The sequence below is a fragment of the Podarcis melisellensis genome, assembly GCF_964234715.1.
Source record: "Podarcis melisellensis genome assembly, chromosome: 14".
Classification (NCBI taxonomy): domain Eukaryota; kingdom Metazoa; phylum Chordata; class Lepidosauria; order Squamata; family Lacertidae; genus Podarcis; species Podarcis melisellensis.
Genome location: NC_138546.1, coordinates 9,172,704 through 9,200,665, shown reverse-complemented (window position 1 = coordinate 9,200,665; position 27,962 = coordinate 9,172,704). Strand labels below are relative to the sequence as shown.

The 27,962-nt window shown below is 48.2% G+C and overlaps 1 protein-coding gene across 1 annotated transcript in view; it reads right to left on the bottom strand.

Moving 5' to 3' along the window:
* Positions 1–27,962, bottom strand: part of MYH16 (myosin heavy chain 16) — a 61,413-nt gene that overhangs the window by 16,900 nt on the left and 16,551 nt on the right. The window contains exons 12-32 of the mRNA XM_081889057.1: positions 26,668–26,936; positions 25,302–25,472; positions 23,729–23,908; positions 22,899–23,025; positions 21,913–21,974; positions 19,553–19,640; positions 18,208–18,325; positions 16,419–16,539; positions 15,517–15,653; positions 13,477–13,558; positions 10,908–11,081; positions 8,523–8,750; positions 8,106–8,210; positions 7,087–7,173; positions 6,108–6,253; positions 4,192–4,282; positions 4,015–4,071; positions 2,162–2,248; positions 1,821–2,066; positions 1,596–1,713; positions 404–531 (exon numbers count right to left, since the gene is read on the bottom strand). Of these exons, the coding sequence (XP_081745183.1) occupies positions 404–531; positions 1,596–1,713; positions 1,821–2,066; positions 2,162–2,248; positions 4,015–4,071; positions 4,192–4,282; positions 6,108–6,253; positions 7,087–7,173; positions 8,106–8,210; positions 8,523–8,750; positions 10,908–11,081; positions 13,477–13,558; positions 15,517–15,653; positions 16,419–16,539; positions 18,208–18,325; positions 19,553–19,640; positions 21,913–21,974; positions 22,899–23,025; positions 23,729–23,908; positions 25,302–25,472; positions 26,668–26,936 (2,822 nt within the window). The remainder of the gene's footprint in view (positions 1–403; positions 532–1,595; positions 1,714–1,820; positions 2,067–2,161; positions 2,249–4,014; positions 4,072–4,191; positions 4,283–6,107; positions 6,254–7,086; positions 7,174–8,105; positions 8,211–8,522; positions 8,751–10,907; positions 11,082–13,476; positions 13,559–15,516; positions 15,654–16,418; positions 16,540–18,207; positions 18,326–19,552; positions 19,641–21,912; positions 21,975–22,898; positions 23,026–23,728; positions 23,909–25,301; positions 25,473–26,667; positions 26,937–27,962) is intronic.

Here is a 27,962-nt window from a genome sequence, read left to right as displayed (position 1 = left end):
TTAAACAAAGTGCCATTGAGTCAGGAAGTCTTCTTATACTCCGTTCTGCCCAGGAAGAGCCAATGGCCAGCCTGGGCGGAGTCAGTCCGGAAGGTTCTACACTGCGAAACTGCAGTGACGTTTCTCACCTCATGGGGCTGGAGGGTTTGATTGGAGAAGAGCCAGAATGCCACCCTCTGCGGCAAAGGACCTACCCTTTAAGGCAGGAATAAGGAACACTAGCGAACCAGCTGAGATCTCCAACATGCTGCAGTTATGGAGTCCACCACATGGGGCAGCATTCCTGACAGAAGGTTCTTATACTGAGAGGCTGCGCTTCCGCCGCTCATCCCAAGGGGGCGCTGGTCAGCAGTTCTGGATGAGTCATGCATGTTTTTCTATACAATTATTCACCCATCTTTACCTTGGACTCTTCGTCCAGCTGCCGCTTGAAGTCGTCCACCTGGGAGGTGAGGGACGTCTTGACGCGGAGAATCTGGTTCAGCCTCGTCTGGCTCTCCTCGTGCTCCCGACTCAGCTCGCTGTTCTCAGCTGTAGCAGAAAGTAGCGGGAAAACCTAGGCTTAAGGGTCTGCAATAGGGGCAGAGAATCTTTCTGCCTCACGAGCCGAATTTGACAGGCGGGTTGACATCACATGGTTGTGTGGTGTCACACGACTGGCTGGTGGGTGGTCCTGGTCACCTGTCAAACCCCTTTGTTCCAGGGTTCCTAAGTGCATTGCTGGGCCCAAGCACCATGCTTGGAGAGACATCAATCACAGGGTTGGCAAGGGGAGAAAGACACTGCATTTCGCTTGCTTTGGCTGTGCCAGAAGAGAACATGTGTACACAACAAAACAGCAGACCTTAACACCTGCTTGTCAGCGATTGAGCGAGGTTAAATCCTGCTGCGTCAGCTGTGCCTGCCAGTTCCCTTCTGGGAACAGGTGTGCACAGCCAAAGAAAGCCCGTAAAAAAGAATGAAAGCCAGCTAAAGAGCTTTCAAGCAGCCCTGCACTCCTGTGGAGGTTGCAACAGCAGCTGTGGGTTGCTTGAAAGCCCTTTTGCAAAGGGCTTTAAAGCAGCTTTGTGCTGGTGTTTCAGCCTCTGGTTTTCAGAAGCTGGGAGAGCAGCCCTGGGCTGTTTGAAAGCCCTTCAATTTTAGCAAGATTCCAATGCCTCCTGATTCAAGAAGGGAGAATGAAGGAAAAGGGAGGGAGATAAAGGAGAAAGGTCTGCTGCAGTGCTAAGCAGCATATGAAAACCAAGGACTAAATAAACAGTCCAGGCTTCCTCAAACTTTGCCCTCCGGATGTTTTTGGCCTACAACTCCCATGATCCCTAGCTAGCAGGACCAGTGGTCAGGGATGATGGGAATTATAGTCTCAAAACATCTGGAGGGCCAAGGCTGAGGAAGCCTGAACTAGTCAGTTAAAATGTAATAAATGCGTTATAAACATGTGACACCAGAGGGTGCTGTAGAGCAATGTAATGTAAAATTGCATTGAGAGCTATATAACACTTTAAAAGCGTTTTTTACAATCAGTATAGATCCAGCCCAAGAATGAGTTGGATGCAACATTGCAGGCAACTGAATCAGTCCAGAAAGATCCTGACCTTGGAGCCTGCTCCTGATTGCATTAATTTCCGCTTGGTTCTTCTCCATCTCGGCCAGCCTTGCGTTGGCTTCAGACAGGTTGTCTTCCAGCTTGCGGACATGAGCGTCAGCATTCATCTGCAGAAGACGTGGAGTGGATGGCATATGAAGCAAAGAGGTGCTCACATCCTTCTTACCTTTCCAAGAGCACCCAAGTCTTTGCGAAGGGGAGAAACGGACCCTACCTTGGACTTCTGGATGGTCTCCATGCTGGCGCTGAGGTCTTCAATCTCGGCCTTCATGACCTGCTTGTCTTTCTCCAGCTTGGACTTCACCCTCTGCAGGTTCTCAAGGTGCTCAGTCATCTCCGCCATGGCGTCCGTGTGCTTCTTGCGGAGGGTGGAAGCCGTGGCCTCACTCTGCAAGGCAGCCTCCTCCAGCTCCCGGCGGAGCTTCAGCAGCTCGGCCTCCCGCTTGCGGTTCTGCTCAATCTGGAGGCAGGAAGGCATAGAGGGAGCGGGTGACCACCCTGACCTTTCATCTGCGTAATGGGTTGAATGGCTCCTCCGTCTTGGCTCATGCATACCTGAGAGGTGGTCGCCCCACCAGCCTCTTCCAGCCGGTCGCTGAGCTCTTCCAGTTCCCGGGAGATGTCACTGCGCTGCTTCTCAACCTGAAGGAAGTTTGGGAAAGAACACATCTTAATACTGTACTGGTTTGTTCATTTGCTTTTTTACCTGCAACATGCCTTGATGACCCCTGGACAGCTCAGTGTAGTTAGGAATACAGTCATACCTCGAGTTGAAGTTGCTTCAGGTTGAGCACTTTTGGGTTGCGCTCCGTGGTAACCCGGAAGTAATGGAATGCATTACTTCCGGGTTTCGCCACTCGCTCATGCACAGACGGTCAAAATGACATCACACGTATGTGCGGAAGTGGCGAATCGCGACGCGCAGACGCGGGTTGCATTCGCTTCAGCATGCGAACAGGGCTCCGGAACGGATCCCGTTCATATCCAGAGGTACCACTGTAATAATAATAATAATAATAATAATAATAATAATACAGTCGTACCTCTACTTACGTGTCCCTCTGGATATGGAATCTTCGGGTTACGGCCATGGCAAACCCGAAAGTGTATACTTCCGGGTTTCGCCCCGCGCACATGCGCAGAAGCGCACCTCTATTTATGTGATTTTTGGGGTGCGAATGGACCCCTGGAACAAATTAAGTTTGTATCCGGAGGGTCCACTGTAATAGTAAACATACTAACTAATGCATCAATTAAAAGGACAAACTAAACCCCCATCTGGGTGCCACAGTTTAAGGATATTGTCAAGCTGGAACGTGTGCAGAGGAGGGCAAGCCAGATGATCAAGGGTCTGGAAACTAGGCCTTATGAGGAACAGTTGAAGGAACTTGGTAGCTTGGTATGTTTAGCCTGGACAAGATGAGACTGGGAAGAGATATAAGAGCCACCTTCAAATATATGAAGATGGAGCAAGTTTGTTTTTCCCTGCTTTGGAGAGTAGGACCTAAACCAATGGCTTCAAGTAACAAGAAAGGAGATTTCGATTAAACATCAGGAGTAACTTTCTGAAGTAAGAGCCATTTGGCAGTGGAATGGGCTTCTTCAGGAGGTGGTGGCCTCTCCTTCCTTGGAGGTTTTTAAGCAGAGATTTGGATGGCCATCTGCCATGGATGCTTTAGTTGAGATTCCAGCATTGGACCAGATGATCCTCAGAGTTGCTCTCAACTCTATAATTCTGAAAATATTAAACTCTACATTGCCCCACCTGGGCATCTTTAGTGGGCTGATATATTCTGTTTTGTTCTTTAGCTGATTTCAAACAAAACTCTTCCAGAGTTGCCCATTTGTAACTTCTTCTTCGTTTTTGTTTTTACAAGTACAGTGGTACCTCAGGTTAAGTACTTAATTCGTTCCAGAGGTCTGTTCTTAACCTGAAACTGTTCTTAACCTGAAGCACCACTTTAGCCAATGGGGCCTCCTGCTGCTGTGCGCCACCGGAGCACAATTTCTGTTCTCATCCCGAAGCAAAGTTCTTAACCCGAGCTACCATTTCTGGGTTAGAGGAGTCTGTAACCTGAAGGGTATGTAACCTGAAGCCTGAAGCATATGTAACCCAAGGTACCACTGTACCTGATTGTAATTACACTAAATGAGACCCAGTGCAATCTGCTGGATTGAATGTCGGGCTCAGGAGATCTGGGCTCAGGTCCCAGTTGGCCTGTGAACTCCCCGGGGGCCTTCGGATTACTATCTAGCTTCTGGCTTCAGTTGCCCAGCCTGTAAAATGGAGATTGCAATGGCCTACCTTACAGGCTTGTTGTGAGGGCAAGTGTCAAAGCACTTAACAACAGTGTGCACAATTGATTCATGTCATTGGCTGTTGAAAAGGGGGTTTTAAAAAAAGTTACCTTTGCCCTTATGGAACGTTCTGCTTCAAGTTCTTCCTCCAGCTCTTCAATCCGGGCCTATGAGAAAGACATGTGAGGATCATGAGGCTTGGAGAAATATTTAGGCAAAGAGTAAAAGCAGAAAAGCTAGCAAAGAAGGTTGTTCTTTCTGAATCCCTCAGCCTCTTTCTCTTCTACCTGATGCTCCTTCAGTTTCCTCTGGAGTGTGGAGTTCAGGGACTGCTCATCTTCCACTTTGCCGGTGATAGAGTTGATTTCCATGTCTCGCCTGCAAGGGAAGATGTGGTATAGTGGTTACAAGCTCTGGACTCGTAATCTGGTGAACCGGGTTCGATTCCCCGCTCCTCCACATGCAGCTGCTGGGTGACCTTGGGCCAGTCACACTTCTCTGAAGTCTCTCAGCCCCACTCACCTCACAGAGTGTTTGTTGTGGGGGAGGAAGGGAAAAGGAGATTGTTAGCAGCTTTAAGACTCCCTAGGGTAGTGATAAAGCGGGTATCAAATCCAAACTCTTCAAACAGAAGGAATCCTATCACCTTGGCCATGTATACCTGGGACAGGGGACCTGTGGCTCTGCAGATATTGTTTGCCTCCAACTCCCATCAGCCTTGGACACGATCCAAGTAACAATATCTGGAAGGCAACAACTTCCCTATTCCAGATACATGGCAAGGGAGAGGGCCTTCTCTGTTGTGGCTCCCTGTCTGTGGGACACTCTCCCCAGGAAGGTCCGCCTGGCACCTTCACGGATATCTTTTCACTACCAGGAAAAGGCTTACCTTAGCTCAGTCAGTAGAGCATGAGACTCTTAATGTCAGGGTTGTGGGTTTGAGCCCCACATTGGGCAGAAGATTCCAGCATTGCAGGGGGTTGGACTAGATGACCATTGTGGTCCCTTCCAACTCTGCAATTCTATTATTCCTTGAGGACTAAAATGATGCTATCTTTTTTTGCTGTTAGGGTACTTGCCAAACCTTCCTGTCGCTGATACAGTGAGGTGTTCTTTTGTACATCTTGATGTGCATTCAGGTTTGCGTTTAACAAACTAATATTATAATGTATTTATGCTTATGTTTTCAAATATGTTGTAAATCGCTAGGAGACATCTGTGTAACAAGCCATTAGCAAGCTGTGGCCCTCCAGGTATGGTTGGACTCCAACTGCCACAAACCCCAGGGATTATGGGAGTTGGAGTCTAAGAAAACTTAGTATGGCAACAGTTTTTAGTGCCTTCAATTTTTTCTAAGTACATCTTGGTGATATATTGAATGTGTCTTCCCTCCAGATGCTGTCAGACTCAGATTCCCATCTCCCCCTGCATGACTAATAGTTAAGGGAGATGGGAATTGGAGTTCCACAACACCTGGATGTTACCTTGTTGGCTGCCCCAGTTATATGGGTAGCCCTAAATGGCCTCGGTCCTGTATACCTGAAGGAGTGTATTCACCCCCATCTTCCGGCCCGGACACTGAGGTCCAGCTCCAAGGGCCTTCTGGTGGCTCCCTCACTGCGAGAAGTAAGGTTACAGGGAACCAGACAGAGGGCCTTCTCAGTAGTGGCACCTGCCTTAAGGAATGCCCTCCTATCAGATGCCAAGGAAATAAACAACTATCTGACTTTTAGAAGACATCCCCTGTTTAGGAAAGTTTTTAATGTTTGATGTTTTATCGTGTTTTTAATACAGTGGTACCTCGGGTTACATACGCTTCAGGTTACAGATGCTTCAGGTTATAGACTCTGCTAACCCAGAAATAGTACCTCGGGTTAAGAACTTTGCTTCAGGATGAGAACAGAAATTGTGCTCTGGCAGCACGGCAGCAGCAGAAGGTTCCATTAGCTAAAGTGGTGCTTCATGGTTAAGAACAGTTTCAAGTTAAGAACAGACCTCCAGACTGAATTAAGTACTTAATCCAAGGTACCACTGTACCTTGGATTAAGTACTTATTATTATTATTATTATTATTATTATTATTATTATTATTATTATTATTATTAGTTTCGCTGCTGGCCAGCCCACAGTTCACTCCTACAGTACTTTAATTCCCAACCGCCTTCCTTCCAGTGTCGCATGCCTGATCCACCCCCTCACTCACTTCTTGACCACCTCCTCTAAATCAAGCTTTGCTCTTTCCATCTCGTTGAGGTTCTCAATGGTCATCTTCAAGTCGCCCTCAGCCTTGCGGCGGGCCTTCTCCACCTCAGCACGAATCTTCTTCTCCTGCTCCCAGTTGTCCTCCAGCTGGTTGAAGAAATCAACCCAAAAGTGAATTACAAAGGGAAGCAAAGCAAAGAGGATGATGGGAAGGAACCACCGAGGTGGAACACACAACACTCCTTTGGCGCAACGGAAAGGAGACGCACCAAGGGGAGGCAGTGTTGGGTAGTGGAGTGCCAGACTAGGATCTTGGGAGATGAGGGTCCAAACCCTCACTCAGCCCTGTAGCTCCCAGGGGGACCGTGTGGGCCAGTGTCATGGATCAGCTGGATGCAGAGGGGTGGTGGGAGGAATCAACTGGGGAAACCCCAGGGGCTCAGAGCCTGGGATTGGTGGTGGGACGACAAGAGGTGGTCAGAGGGAGAAGAGAGAGAAGCCTGGGAAGAGGAGGTGACGGAAGCTGAAGAGGCCACAGGGTTTGGTGAGCAGGGAGACTCTGTGGCAGAGAGCAGTAGAAGCAGAGGTAGAAGCAGAGGCTGAAGAGGAGGGGGGGGGCCAAGAGGCAGAGATTAACCAGGTCGCTAAAGAAGCCAGGAAGTCTCCCCCTCCTGCTGCGACCAGCTCTCTCTGCCCTCACCAGTCTCCCAGAACACGAAGAGGAATGAAGAGGGCGCAACAATCTCTTTTGCTTGCCCCAAATCTACTGTATGTTATTGGGGCTCCTGGAGGTCACAAGCCCCTCCCTCTGCACGTACACACACACACCTGCGCTTTTGCTAATGCCACATGGTTTCCAATTACATATCCACTCCGCATAGGGCGGGACAGTGTAGAATCTCGAGGCGTTATTCGCATGACAAGTGCCGTAGCCCAATGGCAGATCAAGACAGCACCCCAGTCGTCCAATCGGTACTGACCTCGTGTATCTGGGTGCTAAGTTTGCTGTTGTTTTTGGTGAGGTGATTCACTTTGTCCTCCTCAGCCTGAAGGTCGTCCAGAGTTTTCTAAGGAGAGGCAGAGAACAAGGGAAACTTGTCATGGCCAAAGGGAACTAAAGAGAAGTCAGGAGGGGGTTCCTCTTTGAGATCTGATCTGATCTGGCTATCCAATAATTTTTTCTGGCTCTTGAAATTTTGACAGAGGTCACACACACACACACACACACACACACACACACACACACACCCCAATAGACACAGCACAGGAGTTGGCAGCATCCTGATAGGGATTCACACTCTCTCCCCTTCCTGGTAAAAGGTAAAGGGACCCCTGACCATTAGGTCCAGTCGTGGCCGACTCTGGGGTTGCGGCGCTCATCTCGCTTTACTGGCCGATAGCCGGCGTTTGTCAACAGACAGCTTCTGGGTCATGTGGCCAGCATGACTAAGCCGCTTCTGGCGAACCAGAGCAGCGCACGGAAACACCGTTTACCTTCCCGCCGGAGTGGTACCTATTTATCTACTTGCACTTTGACATGCTTTCGAACTGCTAGGTTGGCAGGAGCAGGGACCGAACAACGGGAGCTCACCCCATTGGGGGATTCGAACTGCCGACCTTCTGATCAGCAAGTCCTAGACTCTGTGGTTTAACCCACAGCGCCATCCGTGTCCCTGGTAGGGTGGGGCAAATTGGTCCCTTTCATTTCTCTCAGTTGCTCATTTTTCCAATCTTGAATTCAGTTCCCACATTTCTGCAGCAATTTACAGTTTCATTATTTAATAATAATAATAATAATGAAAATTCATCTGCATTTTAAGTGACAATTGTTCCTAATAAACACCTGCAACAAACTACACATCCCAGAATTCTTTGGAGGAAGCCATGCCTGTCAAAGTGGTATACAAGTGCTTCAAATGTATAATGCAGATGTGGCACAAGGTCTCCTGAGATCGATTTCCTTTGTCTTTATGGTACAGCTTGCGACTGGGTTTCTTACCTGGTGCAACTCCTCCAGAGCCCGCTTCTCCTTCTGGAGTTTGGTGACAGCGTCTTCCCGTGCCGAAAGGTCCGTGGTCAGGGTTCTGACTCTGTGGTCCAAAGCCTTGAGGGGAGAAGGGAGACCTATTCATGTAGGCCCAACCACAACTCAGTTTGTTTAGCCGTTGCAAAATCCAAGACCAGGCGCCATCCGAAAGAAGGAACCTGCCATTTTATCAGGATCCCACAAGATCAAAACTCAAATCTCTGGCACTGAACCTTATCCACTCTCCTTCTTTGGATGTTTCAAGCAGAAGTTATGAACTGATGAAAAGCCACAGGTTCCCTCCAACCCAATAGCAACCCAAGAGTCTGCATCGAGAAAGGATGTCCAAAATAGATTTCCCGCTTGGCGCCAGGTTCAAGGAAGACTTACCTGTTTCTCTTTCTCTGTCTTGGCGAGGGTGGTTTCTAGGCCCTCAAGGTCCATCTTGAGATCATTGAGCTCTCCCTCCAGTTTGCGCTTGTTGGCGCCCAGAGACGCAGCTGCACCTTCCTCCTCCTCCAAGCGTTCTTTCATATCTGAGACCTGACTCTCCAAGTCCATCTTGGATTTCATCATTTGGGTCAGGCGTTCCTCAGCATCCATCAGATTCTCTTGCTCCTGAAAGCGGGACAGGCAAACGGTGACCCAAGGACCAGTCCTTCCCGGATGCTACTGCCACATCCCAATAATAATAATAATAATAAAAACAATAATAAATTTTATTTATACCCCACCCTCCCCGGCCAGAGCTGGGCTCAGGGCGGCTAACACCAACAAAATTACAATAAAAACATAAGGGGGGGGGACAACAACAAAACAATTTAAAATACAGGTTAAAATGCAATTTAAAATGCAGCCCCATTTTTAAAGTAGCCCATGGATCAAAACCGTAAGTGGAAGGAAAACATAAGGGTCAGACTGAGCCCAAACCAAAGGCCAGGCAGAACAGCTCCATCTTGCAGGCCCTGCGGAAAGATGTCAAGTCCCGCAGGGCCCTGGTCTCTTGTGACAGCGCGTTCCACCAAGTTGGGGCCAGTACTGAAAAGGCCCTGGCCCTAGTTGAGACCAATCTAACTACCTCCGTGGGGCATACCAGGAGAGGCTGTCCCTTAAGTATGTGGGTCCTAGGCTGCGTAGGGCTTTAAAGGTCTACACCAGCACCTTGAACCTGAAGCTGAATGTTGGAAGATTTGGGACAGATCCAATAAAGGACTCCCCACAGTACAGTGTTCAACTCCCATAGGAGGCGGTCATCAATGTGGGTGGCCTTCAAAGAGGATTTAGATAAATTCATGAATGAGGAGACTATCAATGGTTACCAGCCATCATGGCTGTGCAGTGCCACCACAGCTGGAGCAGAGGCGTAGCAAGGTCAGGTGGTACCCGGGGCGAAAACATTTTTGTCACACACACCCCACATTGCAATTTTGGGGAACGTTGCCAAGAGTTGCTGAGCTTATTTTAGGGAGGGTACCCCAAAGCTGTTGAGCTTTTCTTTAGGGAGGGTTGGCCGAGAAACAGATATGCAAGCAGAACATGCAAATCCGACCAATGATCGTATAAGACCATGACAGCGCCGCCAGCAGTGGGGAGCAAGCACCTCCTGCAGGGGTGTCAGCGCCGCCCGCCAATCATTAAACTCCAACCACTGATCACATAAAACCACACGCCGGACATGCGAGCACCGTGCGCTGGAGGGTGCCAGGAAGATCGCCGGGCGTATCTGCGCGATCAGCGGGTGGATTTTCACAATGATGATTGCGCCAACCGTGAAAATACACCTGCTGGGGGGAGGTGTGAGCACTGTCATGCCAATCCACCTGGCGGGATTTCGTCACCCCTGCTAGGCATGACACCCGGGGCGGACCACATCCCCGCCCCCCCCTTGTGACGCCGCTGAGCTGGAGGCAGTGCTAGTTGCTGAAAGCCACAGGACAGGAGACAGCTGGGCTAGATGGAGCCTTGGTCTGGTCCAGCAGGCTCTTCTATCGCTCAGTGCCCTCCTCCAAACTATTTGTTATAGAACATCTTACACAAGTTCAGGAGGGGGACACACCATAGCAGCCAGCTGGCAGGGGAACTTTCCAATGTGTTTGGGTGGTGGACAAGGTTTAGGCCAGGCTTCCTCAACCTCAGCCCTCCAGATGTTTTGAGACTACAGTTCCCATCATCCCTAACCAATGGTCCTGCTAGCTAGGGATCACGGGCGTTGTAGGCCAAAAACAAGGTTGAGGAAGCCTGGTTTAGGCAAACCACGTATCCCATAAAGACATCACCATATCTGCTGTCTCTCATTCCAAAAGAAACACGAATCCTGCGTCAGCGCCTGGAACCCCTAGAATCTCACAGCGCTCAAGAGGGATCAATCTGATGTCATTAAAGGTAAAGGGTCCAGTCATGGCCGACTCTGGGGTTGCAGCGCTCATCTCGCTTTATTGGCTGAGGGAGCCGACGTACAGCTTCCAGGTCATGTGGCCAGCATGACTTAGCCGCTTCTGGCGAACCAGAGCAGCACACGGAAACGCCGTTTACCTTCCTGCCAGAGTGGTACCTATTTATCTACTTGAACTTTGATGTGCTTTCGAACTGTTTACTTGAGTTCAAAAGACACATTCCAGCCAAGCATAAACACTAAATGAGGACGGGATGCGAGACGGATTGGAGGCGTGGCCCGGGAAGAGTTCCAAGGGCCAGCTAGAGAGGCCCTGGGGCCGTGTTGGTCCCACGAGCCAGAGCTTTCTCACCCCTGCCCTGCAAAGTGTTTTGGTGACTCACGGCCTGCAGCTGGATGGTCAAGTCATTCTTCTCCTGGCTGAGGGTGTTTGTCTTTTCTTCCAGCTCTTTGACCCGGTCCATCAGCTCCTGCGTCTTGGACATGGCGCTCCTCAGCTCCTCCTCCTTTGCTTTCATCTCCTCCTCTTGCCGGGCCACGTTCAGCAGAGGTTTGACCTATGGGGAAGGGGACCCGGGGCCACAAAGTGAGCATTGGGGGGAGGGGGCAGGCAGGTTGCCCATCTCTGCCTTGCCATAATAACTCAGGAAATCAAAATTCTCAGATCCAGGCTTGCTCTTCCACAAGAGCAAGGGGGGGGTGGAGTGGTGAACTTTGCCAGTTCCTCCCCTAACCAACATCACCCCCTACTTTGTTCCACGGGATCTTCTGGAACAGATGTGAGAGAGATGTAGGCATTGGCAAAGAGGCATTTATTTTTTATGATTTGGAACCCAATGAACATTCAGATGAAGGCTAAATACTTTATTAAATAGCCCAAAGAAGCTACAAAGCACTGTTATTCTCTTATTCAGTCTTTTGTTTCTGGGGACTTTGTCAACAACAGGTGTGAAGCCTGGAGATGGTATTGGAGGGGTAACTGGTGCACAGAACTTCCAAAGTCCAGCCTGTGCAGCAGTTCTCCCTAACAAATGTGTTTTGGGGGCTTCTATTGTTAACAGAGAAATCTGAGGGCTCCCTTGGACAAAAAAACAAGGACATCAGCCAGGAATACCAGAGCAAAACAGCAGCCAGTGGGCTTGGTCTTTATTGAAGACTGTCGTGACAGGACTTCCACCTGCCACAAGGTGGAACAAGATGGAAGCCCCAAACAAAAGAGAACCCAAACTTTTATTAGCTGCTAATCCTCATGTTACACCCCCCAAAACTACATCACTAATACATCATGGTTACATCATGAAAGTTGAGGTCTGGTGGCAGTAATCTGAGCATCCTGAACCATGCCCCATGGTTCTCCTTGCCCTCCACCAAACACCCATCAAGTGTAACAAAAGAGATATTTACATTTCCCTGTTTCCCAGCCAAGTTAATCACACCCTTTCGTCTTCAACTGGGTTTGTTATTTCTGAAATGGCTACCTGTCTGGCACTCAGGTGTCAGGATGGCAGGGATTATCACTCAGGCAGAGGGGCTGCTGAGGAGCTGAGCTCACATGTCTATATGAATTTCTGAAGTTTTCCCAGTGAGCCAGTACATAGATACATCTATCAGTGAATTATTAAATTTGGTATCGGGCACCAAAGGCCCTTTGAATAGATAGGAAGAAACTGTGATGAAGTGTTTTGTGGGGACAAATCACAAAAGTGATTGTGCTGATTTTGGTAGTGGGCTGCATGTGCATGATATCTGCTGGAGGGGCAACCCCCTCCAACCTATACATAAATTCCTGCAACACTATACTGTACATCCATTCCAACACTGGTGTCTGGATAGCACATCCATTGCCCACCAGGGTGAAAGACTAACCAATATTGGCAGGAAGTTAACAGAAATAACTCCCTTATTCCAGGTGCTTTATTCCAGCCTTATCTTAAAAGATTAACATCCTCACACAGTGCCAACTCAATAGAACAAGGCGTGAGAAACTACGAGGTTATGGCATAAACAGAATGAGTCACTTAAAGGCCCAGACATGCAGGATTTCTAAGTATTATGGGGGCATGTGAGTAGCAAACAGTGGGCACAATCCCAAGCTCCTCGAGATAACAAGAATCTTCCTCAATATGACACTACAGTGCAGGGGGGGAATTAAGCAGGGGGCAGGGAATAGCCTTCCTTCCAATTCCACCAGCATTTTGCTCACAGGATCTCTGGGTCTAAGCCATTCTGGGTTTTTCAGGTTGGATTTTAACTACTTATGGTGAGATGCTTTGGGGTCTCTCTGCTGAAAAACCACGTACCTGTTCATTTTTAAATATAGAAACGAACGAAAGGAAATCTCTTATTTTGGTTAATTACCGTATTTTGTGCTCTATAAGACTCACTTTTTCCCTCCTAAAAAGTAAGGGGAAATGTGTGTGCGTCTTATGGAGCGAATGCAGGCTGCACAGCTATCCCAGAAGCCAGAACAGTAAGAGGGATTGCTGCTTTCACTGCGCAGCGATCCCTCTTGCTGTTCTGGCTTCTGAGATTCAGAATATTGTTTTTCTTGTTCTCCAAAAACTAGGTGCGTCTTGTGGTCTGGTCCGTCTTATAGAGCAAAAAATACGGTATGAAATTTATTAACCGCTTAATAGAAATATATCTCTAAGGCATTTTCATGAAGCAGTGCAAATATATATATATTTTAAAATACATTTCCACTTCACATGGCTCCCATGTTGTACTGCAAAACCCCAGCTTCTTTTCAGGGTGTTCCTTCAGATGGGAAACGGCTCCTTCCCTTTTGCCTTGACAATAATTAACCGAAACCCACAATGGGACTCCTTTGCATCAAACAAAGGGGCTGATAAATTCTCCTCCTGTTTCCTTGTTTTCCAGAATTGCCCTGGTCACCAAGCCAGCTCCTCCCCTCTTGGACCCATAATGCTGAGCTGGGTTGCTTGGCCTCACCTTGTTATACAGCTTCCACCAGCCCCAGTACCGCATCTGCAAGAACTTGCGCACATTCCTCTGGATAAGCATCAGGCCCAGCCTGAAATGGAAAGGAAAAACCGGTTGCGGAGTCCATCATCCCCTGGAAGGACCTAGGTTCCTTGCCCCTTGATTTAACCCAACCAGCAGATTCTTACCACCCCCCACCTACAATGGGACTACATAATTAGATGGGCGGAGCCACCCACCTGTCCATCACCTGACACCATCACCAGATCCGGAGGCGACCTCAAAGGGACTCCCTCTCAGTGCCCATCAGTGCCAATCAACTGATTGGTTCTTGCCTATACAGGGGCTGCTCACAGTACCTATCAGCTGATTGCTACCGAGAGCAGCACATTAGTGGGGAACTCCCTAGTGATGCTGAGATAAGCCACTTCTTTACCTGCCATCATATATGGCAGTGGTTCTCAACCTGTGGGTCCCCAGATGTTGTTGGACTACAACTCCCATCATCCCTGGCGATTGGTCATGCTGGCTAGGAATGATGGGAGTTGTAGTCCAACATCTGGGGACCCACAGGTCGAGAACCACTGACATATGGGACAGTGCCTGAAGCGGGGGCCAATTGCAGGTCAGTGATAACTAACATGGCGTCAGTGACATTAACTCTTTCTTCAAAGAAACAAAGCTCATGAGACTAGGCCTAGTGGGAACAGCAATTCTTCCCAGTAGGTCTTGCCCCAATGAGGCAATTGCGAGGACTCTTCCCCACCGCTCCCTAAGATGCCTACTCCCCTGGGTCTTTCCCAAGTTTTCTGAGACTCTGCCAAAAGTCTGTCTCTGCTCTGCCCTCTGCATACCTCTTCTGGTCCTGGGAGACCAGGCGGGAGGGCAGTTTGTACGAGCAGGAGGGGGAGACCCATTGCCTTCTTCAGCAGCCATCTCAACTCTGCCTCTTGCCCCCCCCCAAGCCTCTCCAGCTTCCGCTTCTGACTCTGGACTGCTCTCTGTCCCAGCCTCTTCCTGCTCACTAAACCCTGTTACCTCTTCAGCTTCCGACACCTCCTGCTCCCTCTTCTGCCTCTGACTGCTCATCAACGTCCCACCATCAATCCCTGGGCTCTGAGCCTTCTTCCCTTGGGGGTTCCCCAGCTGGTGCACCCAACATTCCTCTGCCCCCAGCCAGAGGCAGGGGTATGTGTGTTGGAGGGCAATGGCTTTGGCAAACCTAATTAGGACCCTCACCAAGCACAATTAGGCCTGAAGGCTGGGGGTTCTCCATCTCCCGATTTAAACTGGGGTGGGGTTACCTGGCTCACAGAGCCCCTTCACTGGCACCACATTGAACTGTACTAGCCAGGACCAGCGCCACAAGCTACAAGGGTTTCTCCCAAGAAGTAAAGGGCTGATTCACAGGGCAAGGGAAGCACTACCAGAGTGGTGCACGCTCTAGTTATCTCCCGCTTGGACTACTGCAATGCACTCCACGTGGGGCTACCTTTGAAGGTGACCCAGAAACCACAACTAATCCAGAATGTGGCAGCTAGAGTGGTGACTGGGAGCGACCGCTGAGACCACATAACACAGGTCCTGAAAGACCTACATTGGCTGCCAGTACATTTCCAAGCACAATTCAAAGTGTTGGTGCTGACCATTAAAGCCCTAAACAGCCTCGGCCCAGTATACCTGAAGGAGCGTCTCCACCCCCATCGTTCAGTCCGGACACTGAGATCCAGCGCCGAGGGCCTTCTGGCGGTTCCCTCACTGCGAGAAGTGAGGTTACAGGGAACCAGGCAGAGGGCCTTCTCGGTGGTGGCGCCCGCCCTCTGGAACGCCCTCCCATCAGATGTCAAAGAGATAAAAACTACCTGACATTTAGAAGACATCTGAAGGCAGCCTTGTTCAGGGAAGTTTTTAATGTGTGACATTTTGATGTATTTTTAATCTTTGTTGTGGAAGCTGCCCAGAGTGGCTAGGGAAACCCAGCCAGATAGGCGGGGTACAAATAAATTATTATTATTATTATTATTATTATTATTATTATTATTATTATACCTCCTGTCCAGCATCTTCTTGAACTCAATCCTCATCAGGAAGCCCCGGCCCCGGCACTGCAGCATGGTCATGATCTTTGCCAAACGCTCGTCTCGCATGTCTTCCAGCTTGGCCAAGATTCCAGCGCGGAAGAAGACCTTTGAAAGCAAGGAGCAGCACCCCCGTCAAGACACTGGCAGGAGAATGATCACACAGCCAGCTCACCCTGCAAAGCTCTGTTTCACCTATGATTCTCGAAGGATACAGAGATCACTTCTTCTACAAGAAGCCACGAACGGGGGTGGGGGGTGGGGTGGGGGACAGCTCCCCTCAAAGGGAACAGTAAGGCTGCTAGAACAGTGATTGCTGCTAGGTGGAAGTCACAAGCTATACCCACAAAGGAGGAATGGATTTGTAAACTAAATGAATATTTAATGTTGTCAAAATTAACTGCTATAATAAGAAATCAGTCGAATCAAAAATTAAAAAAGGAGTGGAAATGTTTTGATGAATATACGGCAAAATATTGCTCAAAAAACGATACGCTAATATGTCTAGATTAGAATGTGAAGTGCTGGATGAAAGAAAAATTAGTAATGAAAGATAATAAGAACATACAGATGATCTGAGAAGATTGTAGAATGCTACGATTATTGTATAATGTGGAGGAAATTGAGTGGGGGCGGAGGGAAGTGGGAGGAAGGAGCAAAGATTAATATGATGGATTGAGGAAATATAAATGTAAATTTATGAGGGATGGAGAGGAAATGGTGTTGGCTTTGGTATATCTGTGTTGTAATGTGATATGTGAAAACCAAAAAGAAAGAAAGAAAGAAAGAAAGAAAGAAAGAAAGAAAGAAAGAAAGAAAGAAAGAAAGAAAGAAAGAAAAGGAACAGTAAGGCCAGACTGAAGCCTGCCATACCTTCGTGTGCCCAATTTTGTACTCATTCTCTCCCAGGTCCAGAGACCCCAGGAGAAGTTCTGAGGCCTTCTTGTTGTCCACGAATCCCTGAGGGATCACGTTGGGGTTCAGCACCTGGTACCTGACAAGAGAAAGACACAAGCGGCCACTGAGACGCTTTCAAGAACCAGAGTCTGGTGGCTGGTGGGCCACAGAACAGCTAAGCAAAGTGATGGGGGAGAGTAACAGCCAGTAAGGCAACACAGATGGGCACCAGCCTTGCTCTGCCAGCTCCCCAACCCAGCCAATCACGGGAGCTAATCGAGAGAGGAGGGATAAGACGTGGAGTGCATCATGGCAGGACATGGGATGAATTCTGCTACCAGACTGAGTTCCCACAGCCCCCTCTTCTCTTTCGTGGTATGTTCTGCTGGGTTCGGATGCTTGGAGAGCCACAACGTCTCTCCTTCTGGCAGGACCAAGCCAGCAGGAAATCACACGGAGCAACCTGGAGTTTATTAGCCAAAACAGCATCAACACAGGCCGAATGAGCACAGCAGCTCATCTCCGGTAAGACTTACTCCTATGTAGCAGCTGCAGAGACTGAAGGTCCCCCACAGATGCCTAAGTTCCCATCTTTCCAGGTTTTCCCCCAAGCAGCCAGAGACTGTGCCTGCACACCACCAACCTCTCCTCTGCCCTCTTCAGGCCTCTTCTGAGGGGAGAGAGACTTTCTGCCGGCAATGTCTTTTCCGCCTGCCTTGCCCCACCCTCCAGCCCAAGACCATGACTTTGAGATGCAGCTGGGAAGAGAGTAGCTCAGAGATAGCTTTTAAAGATAATTTTATGGGTTGCGTGCCCTGGTTTCTCAATCTGATCCTTTTGCATGGTTTTGTATGTTTTGTGGTATTTTATGCATGGTGATTTGCCGTTATGTTATTGATTATAAATTAGTAACTCTTTATTGTAATTGGTAAGCATAAACTGTTCAATTATTATTTCCTGATGCTTAATTTTACCCTTTGCTATTGGATTCTAAAGGATTGTCAAATATTGCTTTATCTGATATAAGTTGCTTATTTTAAAGTTACTGTGACTTTTCATATAGTATCTGATGGTTACTATTAATGTTTGATGTTCTTATTCTTATTCTTATTCTGTGTTGGAAGCCACCCAGAGTGGCTGGGGCAACCCAGCCAGATGGGCAGTATATAAACATAAAAGTGTTGTTGTTGTTGTTGTTGTTCTGGGAGACCAGGACGGAGGGGAGCTTGTTGCAGGAGGAGGAGGAGACACTCAAGGCTCTTTACCAGCCTGACTCATCTCTGCCCCTTGGCCTCCCTCCTCTCCTGCTTCAGCTTCTGCCTCTGTTTCTGGCCTTCTCTCTGCCACAGGCTCTCCCTGCTCACTAAAGCCTGTTACCTCATCAGCTTCCAACACCCCCTCCTCCCAAGCTTCTCTCTCTTCTCCCTCTGACCACTCCTTGTCGTCCCACCACCCCTCTCCTGGCTCTGAACCTTCCCCCCCTGGGGGTTCACCAGCTGGTTTCTCCCACCATTCCTCTGCGTCCAATCGGTCCATGACACCTGCACCCCTACTGAGAAGTGGGTGCAACAAACATTCCACCCCTAGCTCTGCTGGGGCTGGAGGAGAATTTTGTTCAGTCTGGTTGTTCATCATCTAACTGGCAGTTCCAGTCAACATGGCCAATGACCAGGCCAGGTGGAGTTGTAGCTCATCAACACCAGGAGAGCGACAGGCATTCCATCCCCACCCTAGAAATGCATGGCGTGTTGATGATTATATTCACCTTTGCTTGAACTCAGGGTACTGCAACCTGTTGGGGAAACCTTTCCGGCAAATACGGATACCTTCCAAAACGCCGTTACAGGCCAGCTGGTGCAAAATCAGGTGCGCATCCACCACACCTGCAAAAGACAGAGCACGACGTTTCCATTTCACGGCTGCAAGAGCAAAAACTGCTGCAGGGCTGTTGCTTGAAAGAGGCTGGCTCGGTCAGGGCTGAGTGAATTAGGATGCTACCTTGAAAACTAAAGAAGAGGCGCTCAAACAAATGGTGGAGCACTGGAGGGAAAGGGTCTAGAATCAGAGCCTCCATGAGCCAGTCTTTGTGATGCTTTGCTTCCTGTGGCAATTCACCAAACCAAGTGGACGATGCTCCATGGAACAAGACATTTCAGCCTGAATGCAGTCAACTGACCCCCCCTCCCAAGTCAACTGGGACAACACTGGGGAGGGGGGATAATGTCTCCTCTTCTGCCCAAATGGTTGTTTAGAATTCGGGGTGCTGCTGGTATGAATAAGTCAACTTAACTCATTCATAACAGCAGCACCACAAATTCTAAACAACCATTATATCTGTGCAAGAAAGGGTCATGTGTCTGATAGGAATGGATAGCTGCCGCATCTTTCTGGAAAGAAAAAAAAATGGAAAAGGATGCATGCACTTATTCATTATTTTAGTAACTGCTTGTTTGTTTTCTCGGGCTTTGCTAGAAAATTAGGACCGGACTTCTTCTTGCCCTATTAGACTGTAAATGCATTTTAAACTGCTTTGTGACATTCCTTGGAATGCAAGCAGTACAGAAGTATGATAAAATAAATGAATTAAAAAAATTATCTGGCCTAGTACCGATGACTTCCCTCTTCCTCTTTTGTTTGTTATTTATGGAGTGCTGAATGGTTATTTAACCAGCCCTCCTTATATACCTATGGGACGCTGGTGGCGCTGTGGGTTAAACCACAGAGCCTAGGGCTTCCGATCAGAAGGTTGGCGGTTCGAATCCCTGTGACGGGGTGAGCTCCCATTGCTCGGTCCCAGCTCCTGCCAACCTAGCAGTTCGAAAGCACCTCAAAGTGCAAGTAGATGAATAGGTATCGCTCCAGTGGGAAGGTAAACTGCGTTTATGTGCGCTGCTCTGGTTCGCCAGAAGCGGCTTAGTCCTGCTGGCCACATGACCTGGAAGCTGTACGCCGGCTCCCTCGGCCAGTAAAGCAAGATGAGCGCTACAACCCCAGAGTTGGTCACGACTGGACCTAATGGTCAGGGGTCCCTTTACCCTTTACTTTACCTTATATACCTTTTTTATATTTACAATTTTTAAAAGGGAAAGAAGAACAGCAAAGCTCCGTACCGGACTGCTTGAACTCATTTGGAACGATGCAGCGGACGAAATGAGGGGCTGTGCTGTGCAAGGTGGTCATCAGCTTGTTCAGCTGCTCCTGAAACAGGAAGAGGAAATGGAATGGGGGGGTAGTCAGGTGGGGGGAGAATATTGCATTCATTTCTTAAAATTTATACACTGCTTGATTGCAAAGAAGAAGAAGAAGGCGGCACCTCAAGGTGGTTTACACCCAAAAAAGTAAAATCATTGGTGAAAACTGTTAAAAAAACCTATATAAAACATTCAGAAAAACTAAAATCAGATTACGGCACACATCAGCATTCTACATATCCAGGCAGACTTGTCTAAGAAAAAATAGCAGGTGCAGAAAAGTGTACAGTGAGGGCACCTGCCTAGTATCAATAGGCAGGGAGTTCCGAAGGGCAGATGCTGCCACAGGAAACAATCAATTTCTTACAAATGCTAAACAGGTATCCTGTGAAATCTGTCGCAGTGCCGGCTTTGTGCCAGACAGAAGCAGCTGAGTGGGCATGGTGCCAGGTGATCTCACAGGTAAACCGGTCCCAAGTTGTTAAGGGCTTGGTTGTTGTGGGCACACGTCTTTCTCGAGAGACAATGGAGTGCGCCTCCAGGAGTGAGGTCAAACTGCTACGTTAGCAGCACCAAAGTAACCTCTCTGTGGCGCAAACCTGGGCAGCGTGCATGGAGGTCCTGGGCTGACCAGATGACAAGATGGGGTGGGGGGTTTCAGCCTGGCTGATGTGGTCCAAAGGATAGCAGAACGAGACATTTAGCACCAGCTCAGCTGCAGGTGGCGCTGTGGGTTAAAGCCTCAGCGCCTAGGACTTGCTGATCGAAAGGTCGGCGGTTCGAATCCCTGTGGCGGGGTGCGCTCCCGCTGCTCGGTCCCAGCGCCTGCCAACCTAGCAGTTCGAAAGCACCTCTGGGTGCAAGTAGATAAATAGGGACCGCTTACCAGCGGGAAGGTAAACGGCGTTTCCGTGTGCGGCTCTGGCTCGCCAGAGCAGCGATGTCACGCTGGCCACGTGACCCGGAAGTGTCTCCGGACAGCGCTGGCCCCTGGCCTCTTAAGTGAGATGGGCGCACAACCCCAGAGTCTGTCAAGACTGGCCCGTACGGGCAGGGGTACCTTTACCTTTACCTTTACAGCTGCAGGAGTTGATGGAAGGAGGCGTACAAGGAGCCATCCAACCAACTTGGGGACTCCACTCTGGATTTGTGTAGGGTTGATTCCTTAGCCTTTTCTTCTCTTGAAGATATCTCACAAAGCAGTGGAGGGTTGCCATTGATACACTAATGGTAATACCTTGAACTTGGCCTGGTAGGGATGCCTTCGTTTTTCCTGCCAGCAATCCTGAATACCCGCTAGAGCCAAACATCCCTATACCACGACTGTAGGTCACCACACCAGTTGCTGGGTTTCTGGCTGGTTCTCAGACCACTGCCACCCTCAACACACCCACACACTCCCCACAGGAGCAAAAGAAGTGCCACATGGCTATCCACTGCTGCCGAGGACAGAGGTGGTGTTCCCTTACCAGGTGAGAATTTAGTTAATGAATTTTGGAAACAGATTGGTATAGAAATATCGGGAATTGTGGGTAGGAAGGAGGGAATACAGTGGTACCTCGCAAGACGAATGCCTCGCAAGATGAAAAACGCACAAGACAAAAGGGTTTTTCGTTTTTTGCGTTGCTTCGCAAGACGATTTTCCCTATGGGCTTGCTTCGCATGACGAAAACGCCTTGCGAGTTTGCTTCCTTTTTCTTAAAGCCGTTAATACCCAGGGAATCCGTGCTCCGCAAGACGAAAAAATTGCAAGACGACACAACTCGCGGAATGAATTAATTTCGTCTTGCGAGGCACCACTGTATCTAAATTAATGGTTCTTATTAGTCTGAGTAGCACCGAGTTAAAAACAAAAGAGGAATGTAAATGGGTAAAATTGATGGTAAATGCAGACAGACAAGTTATAGCGAGTAACTGGAAAAATGCAGAAGAATTAAGAGTGAACCAATGGAGGGAAAATAATTTTAGAATATCTAACTGTGAAGATACACAGAATGAAAGGGTTTAAGGTCAGTGAGAAAGAGGATTGGTTTGAGAAGATATTGCATTATTTGGGTAGGTTTGAACAATTTGGGGCAATTAAAATGTTAAAAGTTAAACAAACCTTGTGGATGGAGGAGTGTTAACATATATAAAATTGTACATATGGTTGATTTGAATATGTTATTAATGATTATGTATACCCAATGTACCAGCCGCCTGGGAGGGTTTCACTGTTTGTGTTTTGGTTGTTGGTAAAAAATAAAATTTTAAATATTCTCTTACCAGGTGAGACTTACCCTATAGAAGTTGGAGACAGTCATAAAGGAGGATCCCCTTTTCTGCTTCTTGGTTGTTCCAGCTGAGGAAAACATAGAACTGAAGATGATTCAAATGTATATGGAAATAAATTCATGTATACACAAAACCTAGGGTGCTTCCCTATTTTCATCTCAGAGGCTGAGGGGTTACTAAGGAGGCCATTTCAGTACAGTAAAGTACAGTACCTTGGAAGTCGAACGGAATCCGTTCCAGATTTGTTTGAAAACCAAATTGTGGCTTCTGATTGGCTGCAGGAAGCTCCTGCAGCCAACCAGAAGCGGTGGAAGCCCCATCAAACGTTCGGGTTCCAAAAGAACGTTCACAAACTGGAACAATCACTTCCGGGTTTCGATCGTTCGGGAGCCAAAACGTCTGAGTTCCAGGGCATTCGGGATCCAGAAACAATGTTTCTGGTGGGGTTTTGGTAATGTGACTTTGCAACAACAACAACATTCATAGGCAGACAGATTTCCAAGTTGACAGAATCGTAGAATTGTAGCGTTGGAAGGGACTGCATGGGTCATTTAGGCCCACCCCCGGCCGTGCAAGAATCTTTTGCCCAGTGTGTCTTAAGAGTCTTGTGCTCTACTGACTGAACTGTCTGTCAAGGAAGGACAGGGGCCACATAGCTCAGCAGCACAACAACCCTGTGAGGGAGGTTAGCCTTACAGACAGTCAGGCATTAAGCTTCATGGCAGAGTGGGGACTAGAACTCCTTTCTCTCAGGTCTGAATCCAGTACTCTAACCACTTCGCCACACTGCCTGATGGATGTGGCAGTCCACAATATCTGAAGTACACCAGGTATAGTGGACGGAACACCGTACCGGGGAGACGTTGGTCAAGTCACGCTCTCTCAGCTTAACCTTACCTGGTGAGGTTGTTGTGAGCAGGAAATAGGACAACCTAACTGGAGTTGTTTGCTGGGTTTGGGATAGGAAATGCAAGCAAAGAGATCCACGCACCTGCGGCCTCCTCTTCTTTGAAGAGAGTGCAGAGCAGGGCCATCCCGGACTTCTGGAACAAGCCCACCACCGTTTCATTCAGGGGGTCCTTGTTCTTCTCCAGCCACCCGGTGATATTGTAACCCACCTGGAGCAAGAAAGTGTTAGAATTCCTGCTCCATGATTGCAGTCATGGGATTGTTGTCTTTCACATGGCGGTGTATGTTTTGACTCCACAGAGTGGGAAGTGACGGAGACAGGATGTTTGTGCTACTGTGAAGTGGGACTATTGTCCTTTGTCCTTTTTCTCTTTGCTGTCTGATGCTAGAGAGAGAGGGAGCCATGTTGCAGTGCTCCGTGTGTGTTTATATGTAAATAAAGTAGATTAGCCAAAATGCTGAGTTACTGAGGTCTGTCACGTGCATGATGCACAAACTCTGTGGATCCCTAAGTGTGCCAGTGTCGGTTGGCATTGGTCACTGTGATGTTTGGGCTGAAGAAAGATTATGAAGCTCCTGAACGATCGACCAGGAGGGAGGGAACATGCCAGTCGGGCATGTGTCTCTGCCAGCGTCCTACTCGAGTTTAGGCTGAACTCCTGACAACAAGGAGAGGAAAAAGTGGGCATGGTGGCACTCAGGAATTACATGACCTCAACACCTAGCTCTGTCTTCCGAAACCTGGTGCCCTCAGGATGTTTCTGGGATTCAAGCCTCATTTCAGACATGTGGTTTATATACTTATGTTTTTGCCTTGTACATTAATGAACATTTATTCTAGATTTGAGACCTTAGAATTCTTATAACAGTATACAAATTTTATTAAATAATAATAATAATGATAATACTCACCGTGCCAGCATAATGCACCAGCTCAAAGTGGGCTTCAGCCCCTTTGCCTTTGCCTCCTTTGGGCTTCAGGAAGTTGGGGGACTTCCCCAGATGATTGTCGTAGAGTGCAGCCTTGAAGGTAGCATCCGTTGCCTTGGGGAACACACACTGCTCTTCAAGGATGGAGAAGATGCCCATGGGCTGGAGAGGAGGAGGACCCAGTAAGAAAACACACACACACACACACACACAAACTAGCCCTGGATTTAATTAAGTCCTCCTTGGTGTTTGCAAAATCAGCAGTGAAAATAAATAAATAAATTTATCTGGAAAGTATCTGTGATGAACAGACAACGCTAGTCGGTTTTAAAGAGGCTTTGTGATGAGAAAGGGTATTGTAAAAGAAAACGAGATGAAAGGATATTATTAACTGGCAATATATTATAAAGGAAATGCGTAATAAATATAAAACATGAGGATTGTGGGAGGAGCTGGTGGAAGTCAAAAAATTGTAAATTGGTGAATATGGTTATGTTTGAATAATTTGTAAAAGAGAAATTTGTAAAAATTTAATAATAAATAAATAAAAATAAAATAATAAAAAAAAACCTTGCCCATCCGGCTGGGCTTCCCCAGTCGCTCTGGGTGGCTCCCAACAGATTAAAAACAGAATAAAACATCAAACATTAGAAACTTCCCTAAACAGGGCTGCCTTCAAATGTCTTCTAAAAGTCAGATAGTTCTTTATTTCCTTGACATCTGGTGGGAGGGCGTTCCACAGGGCGGGCACCACCACTGAGAAGGATCTCTGCCTGGTTCCCTGTAACCTCACTTCTCGCAGTGAGGGAACCACCAGAGGGCCCTCAGAGCTGGACCTCAGTGTCCGGGCAGAGTAGGGATTTATCATGAATGCACAAAAAATAAGGACATGTGGAGGGAGCGATGAATATTAAGATCTTGCGCAGACAGCACTACCACAGCAGGCTAAGCCGCAGGGTTGAGGTGAAACAGAAAGAACTGCTTTGCCTTGCTGCCATGCCTTGTCGCACCCAAAGCTGGTGAAGGAGCATCACCATCAGTGCCCATTTGGGGCAAGATCGTGCCAATTTGGGGTGAAATCTTATCCAAAATGGCCGCCATCTTGCCTCAAATTGGCGGTGATGGCGGCGGCACTTCTCAGTCGCTGGTGGAGGCAGCGGGGCAGGTGGGGCCTCCATGGGTGTGCTGCCTGAGGGGGCGAGTTCTGCCGCCTGAACCAGCGGCCTCACTTGCCTCACGGCTGGGCCGGCTCTGCTAATCCACCAGAGGCCGGCCATTCTGCAGACTGGCGAGAGGGGCTCACTATTATGTACTGAAGTTCTCACCCTGGGCCAGCAGGGGGATACTGTAGATAGTTATGCAAATAAAGAATCGAAACTGACGTTCAGTGATTGGATGGTTTTAGAAAGTTGTTACAGTAACGTGGTACTGGAGCTCTATATAAGCAGGCTGACTGAGCCCTTCAGCTCAGTTCTGTCCTGGCCTGTGAATAAACAAGAGCTGTTTGAAGAATCGCTGTGTCATCTGATATGTTCATCCACAACTTAACACTCACCTTTTCCAGGAGCTCAATGCAAGCCTGCAGATCCAGACCAAAGTCGATGAAGACCCAGTCGATCCCTTCTCGCTTGTACTCCTCCTGCTCCAGCACAAACATGTGGTGGTTGAAGAACTGCTGCAGTTTCTCGTTGGTGAAGTTGATGCAGAGCTGCTCAAAGCTGTTGAACTGCAAAGGGAATAGAAACAAAGGCCTGCGTCAGTGGCTGGCAGGATGCGGGCGAATGTGCGCCATGGGAAAGGGGGCTGGAGTCTGACATGGCAGAAGGGGGCAGTGAATTGCAGGGAACTTCACCAGCCAGGAGGGAGGCGGGTAGTACTGTGGGTTAAACCACAGAGCCTAGGACTTGCCGATCAGAAGGTCAGCGGTTCGAATCCCTTCGACAGGGTGAGCTCCCGTTGCTCAGTCCCTGCTCCTGCCAACCTAGCAGTTCGAAAGCACGTCAAAGTGCAAGTAGATAAATAGGTACCGATCCGGTGGGAAGGTAAAAGGCATTGTGAGGACTTGGGGAGGCAAGCAACTGATCTCTGCAGTGGATCACTATGGGTCCATCTCCATGTAAGCACTGACAGTCTGGAAGGGGTTTTTAATCTATCTATCTGGAATTGATATACTGCTTAATAGTAATAATTTCTAAGTGTCGTACATATTTCAAAGGATTCAAAGGATAAGAACCATGGAAATTCATCCTAGAAACAGTAAACAATCTCACAATCCATGCTGAAACAGGAAGGCCTTGGGTGCTATCTGCACTGTAACATTTAAAGCAGTACCATACCACTTTAAACAGTTGTGGCGTCCCCGGAAATAATCCTGGGAAGCTTAGTTAGCTAAGGGCACTGAGAGTGGCTGGGAGGCCCCTATTCGCTTCGCAGAACTGCTGTTTCACATTCAATCCATGGGAACCCTGGGAATTGTAGCTCTGGGTGGAGAACGGAGCATTTTCTGAACATTGGCTGGAGGACTACACTGTAAAATTCAGGGAAGAGCCGATTTAGAAGGATGGCTCTATGTTTTGGTTCTCTTCTGAATGTGCACATTTGACAGGTATGGCTTTAGATATGGGTCTGAGCTGGGGAAAGGCAGTTCCCTGCATTCCTAAAACCCCATAGCGTGCCAGGAAAACCCCAAGGTCTGCAAAAGTACCCAAAAAATATATTTAAAGGACAAAAGCGGCACAAGGAATGCCACAAATAGGTTGGGATGGAAAAACAAGAAGACCAGGGTGGGAAGAGCAGTGGAATGGAGTATCCGGACAGTAGGGGTGGCTGGAAAACTGAATAGGAGATATCTAAACTGCAACATTTTGTTGCAGAGCCCACCTGCAACCCTCCCGCTAGAGCTGTTCCTAGTTTCCTTGTACCTCAAAGATTTCAAAGCCAGCAATATCCAGCACTCCGATAAAGAACTGCCTTTGCATCTTGGTGTCCAGGGTCTTGTTGATCCTGACGACTAGCCACTTGAACATCTTGTCATAGACGGCTTTGCCCAGGGCACCAACGGAGTTGTGGCACTGGTCCATGTTCTGCCCCTTCTGCACAAACTCGTTGCCCACTTTCACCCGGGGCCGAGTGATGCCCTTCTGGAGTTCCCCGGAGTTGAGAGCCATGAGGTGGGCGACTTTGTCGGCCACTGCCAAAAGACCAAAGGCACAGATTAATCGGAAGGGGAGCAAACTGCTGGCCATGACAAAGGCCCCCGTTTCCTCAGACAAGGAAACCACAACCATTTCTGCAAGTTCTGCTAGGCCGCTGTTGCAGAAAGGACAACACAAGCACAGTCAGTGCCTGTCTGCGCAGGAGTAAGTCCAATGGGGCTAAGGGCTTTTTCATACTTCCGCTTCCCCCACGGGTCCAAGTGGTTTTGTCTTTGCCCCATTGCTTTCCCCCAGAAAATTCACTCTTTAGTGCTAAATCGGAGCAAAGAACAATCCACAGAAAACCCAAGTGCTGTTCGTTCGGATTCAGCACTAAACTGTGGGCTTTCCTGGGGGGAAGAGGCAGAGCAAACGGAAATGTGAATAAGCCATCAACCACATGTTTAATTAAGGTTTTAAACAACATTCTTAAAAATATATTTTAAGTTTCAACATTTTTAACATCTACAATCCAACAAACAATCCCCCCCTCATATTTTATCGACTTCCCACCCCATTTTCCACTTGTTGTTGCTGTTTCTCCACTTCTGCTTCTCTCTATCTTCTGCCTCTTAAAATCATAACCACAATACTATAATCTACAGTGGTACCTAGGTTTTTGAACATCTCCGTTGACGAACATTTCAGTTTCCGAACCCCGTAAACCCAGAAGTAAACGCTTTGGTTTTTGAACACGCCTCAGAAGTCGAACATGCCACGCGGCTTCCACTGAGTGCAAGATCCTGAGGCCTAGCTGTCGGCTATTGAATTTTCAGTTTTTAAACGTTTCAAAACTCAAACGGTCTTCCGGAATGGATTACGTTCAAAAACAGAGGTACCACTGTAATTACTTATGTGGCTCATAGCTCAAACCCAAAGTAGTCCAAAAAAGGCTTCCATTCTTCCACAAAACACTCATCATCAGATTCTCTTAATTTTGCCAGTTCTGCATAGTCCATTATTTTACATAATGTCAACACTTTGAGTTGCAAAACAGTGAATTCCTTTGAATTTGAGATTTG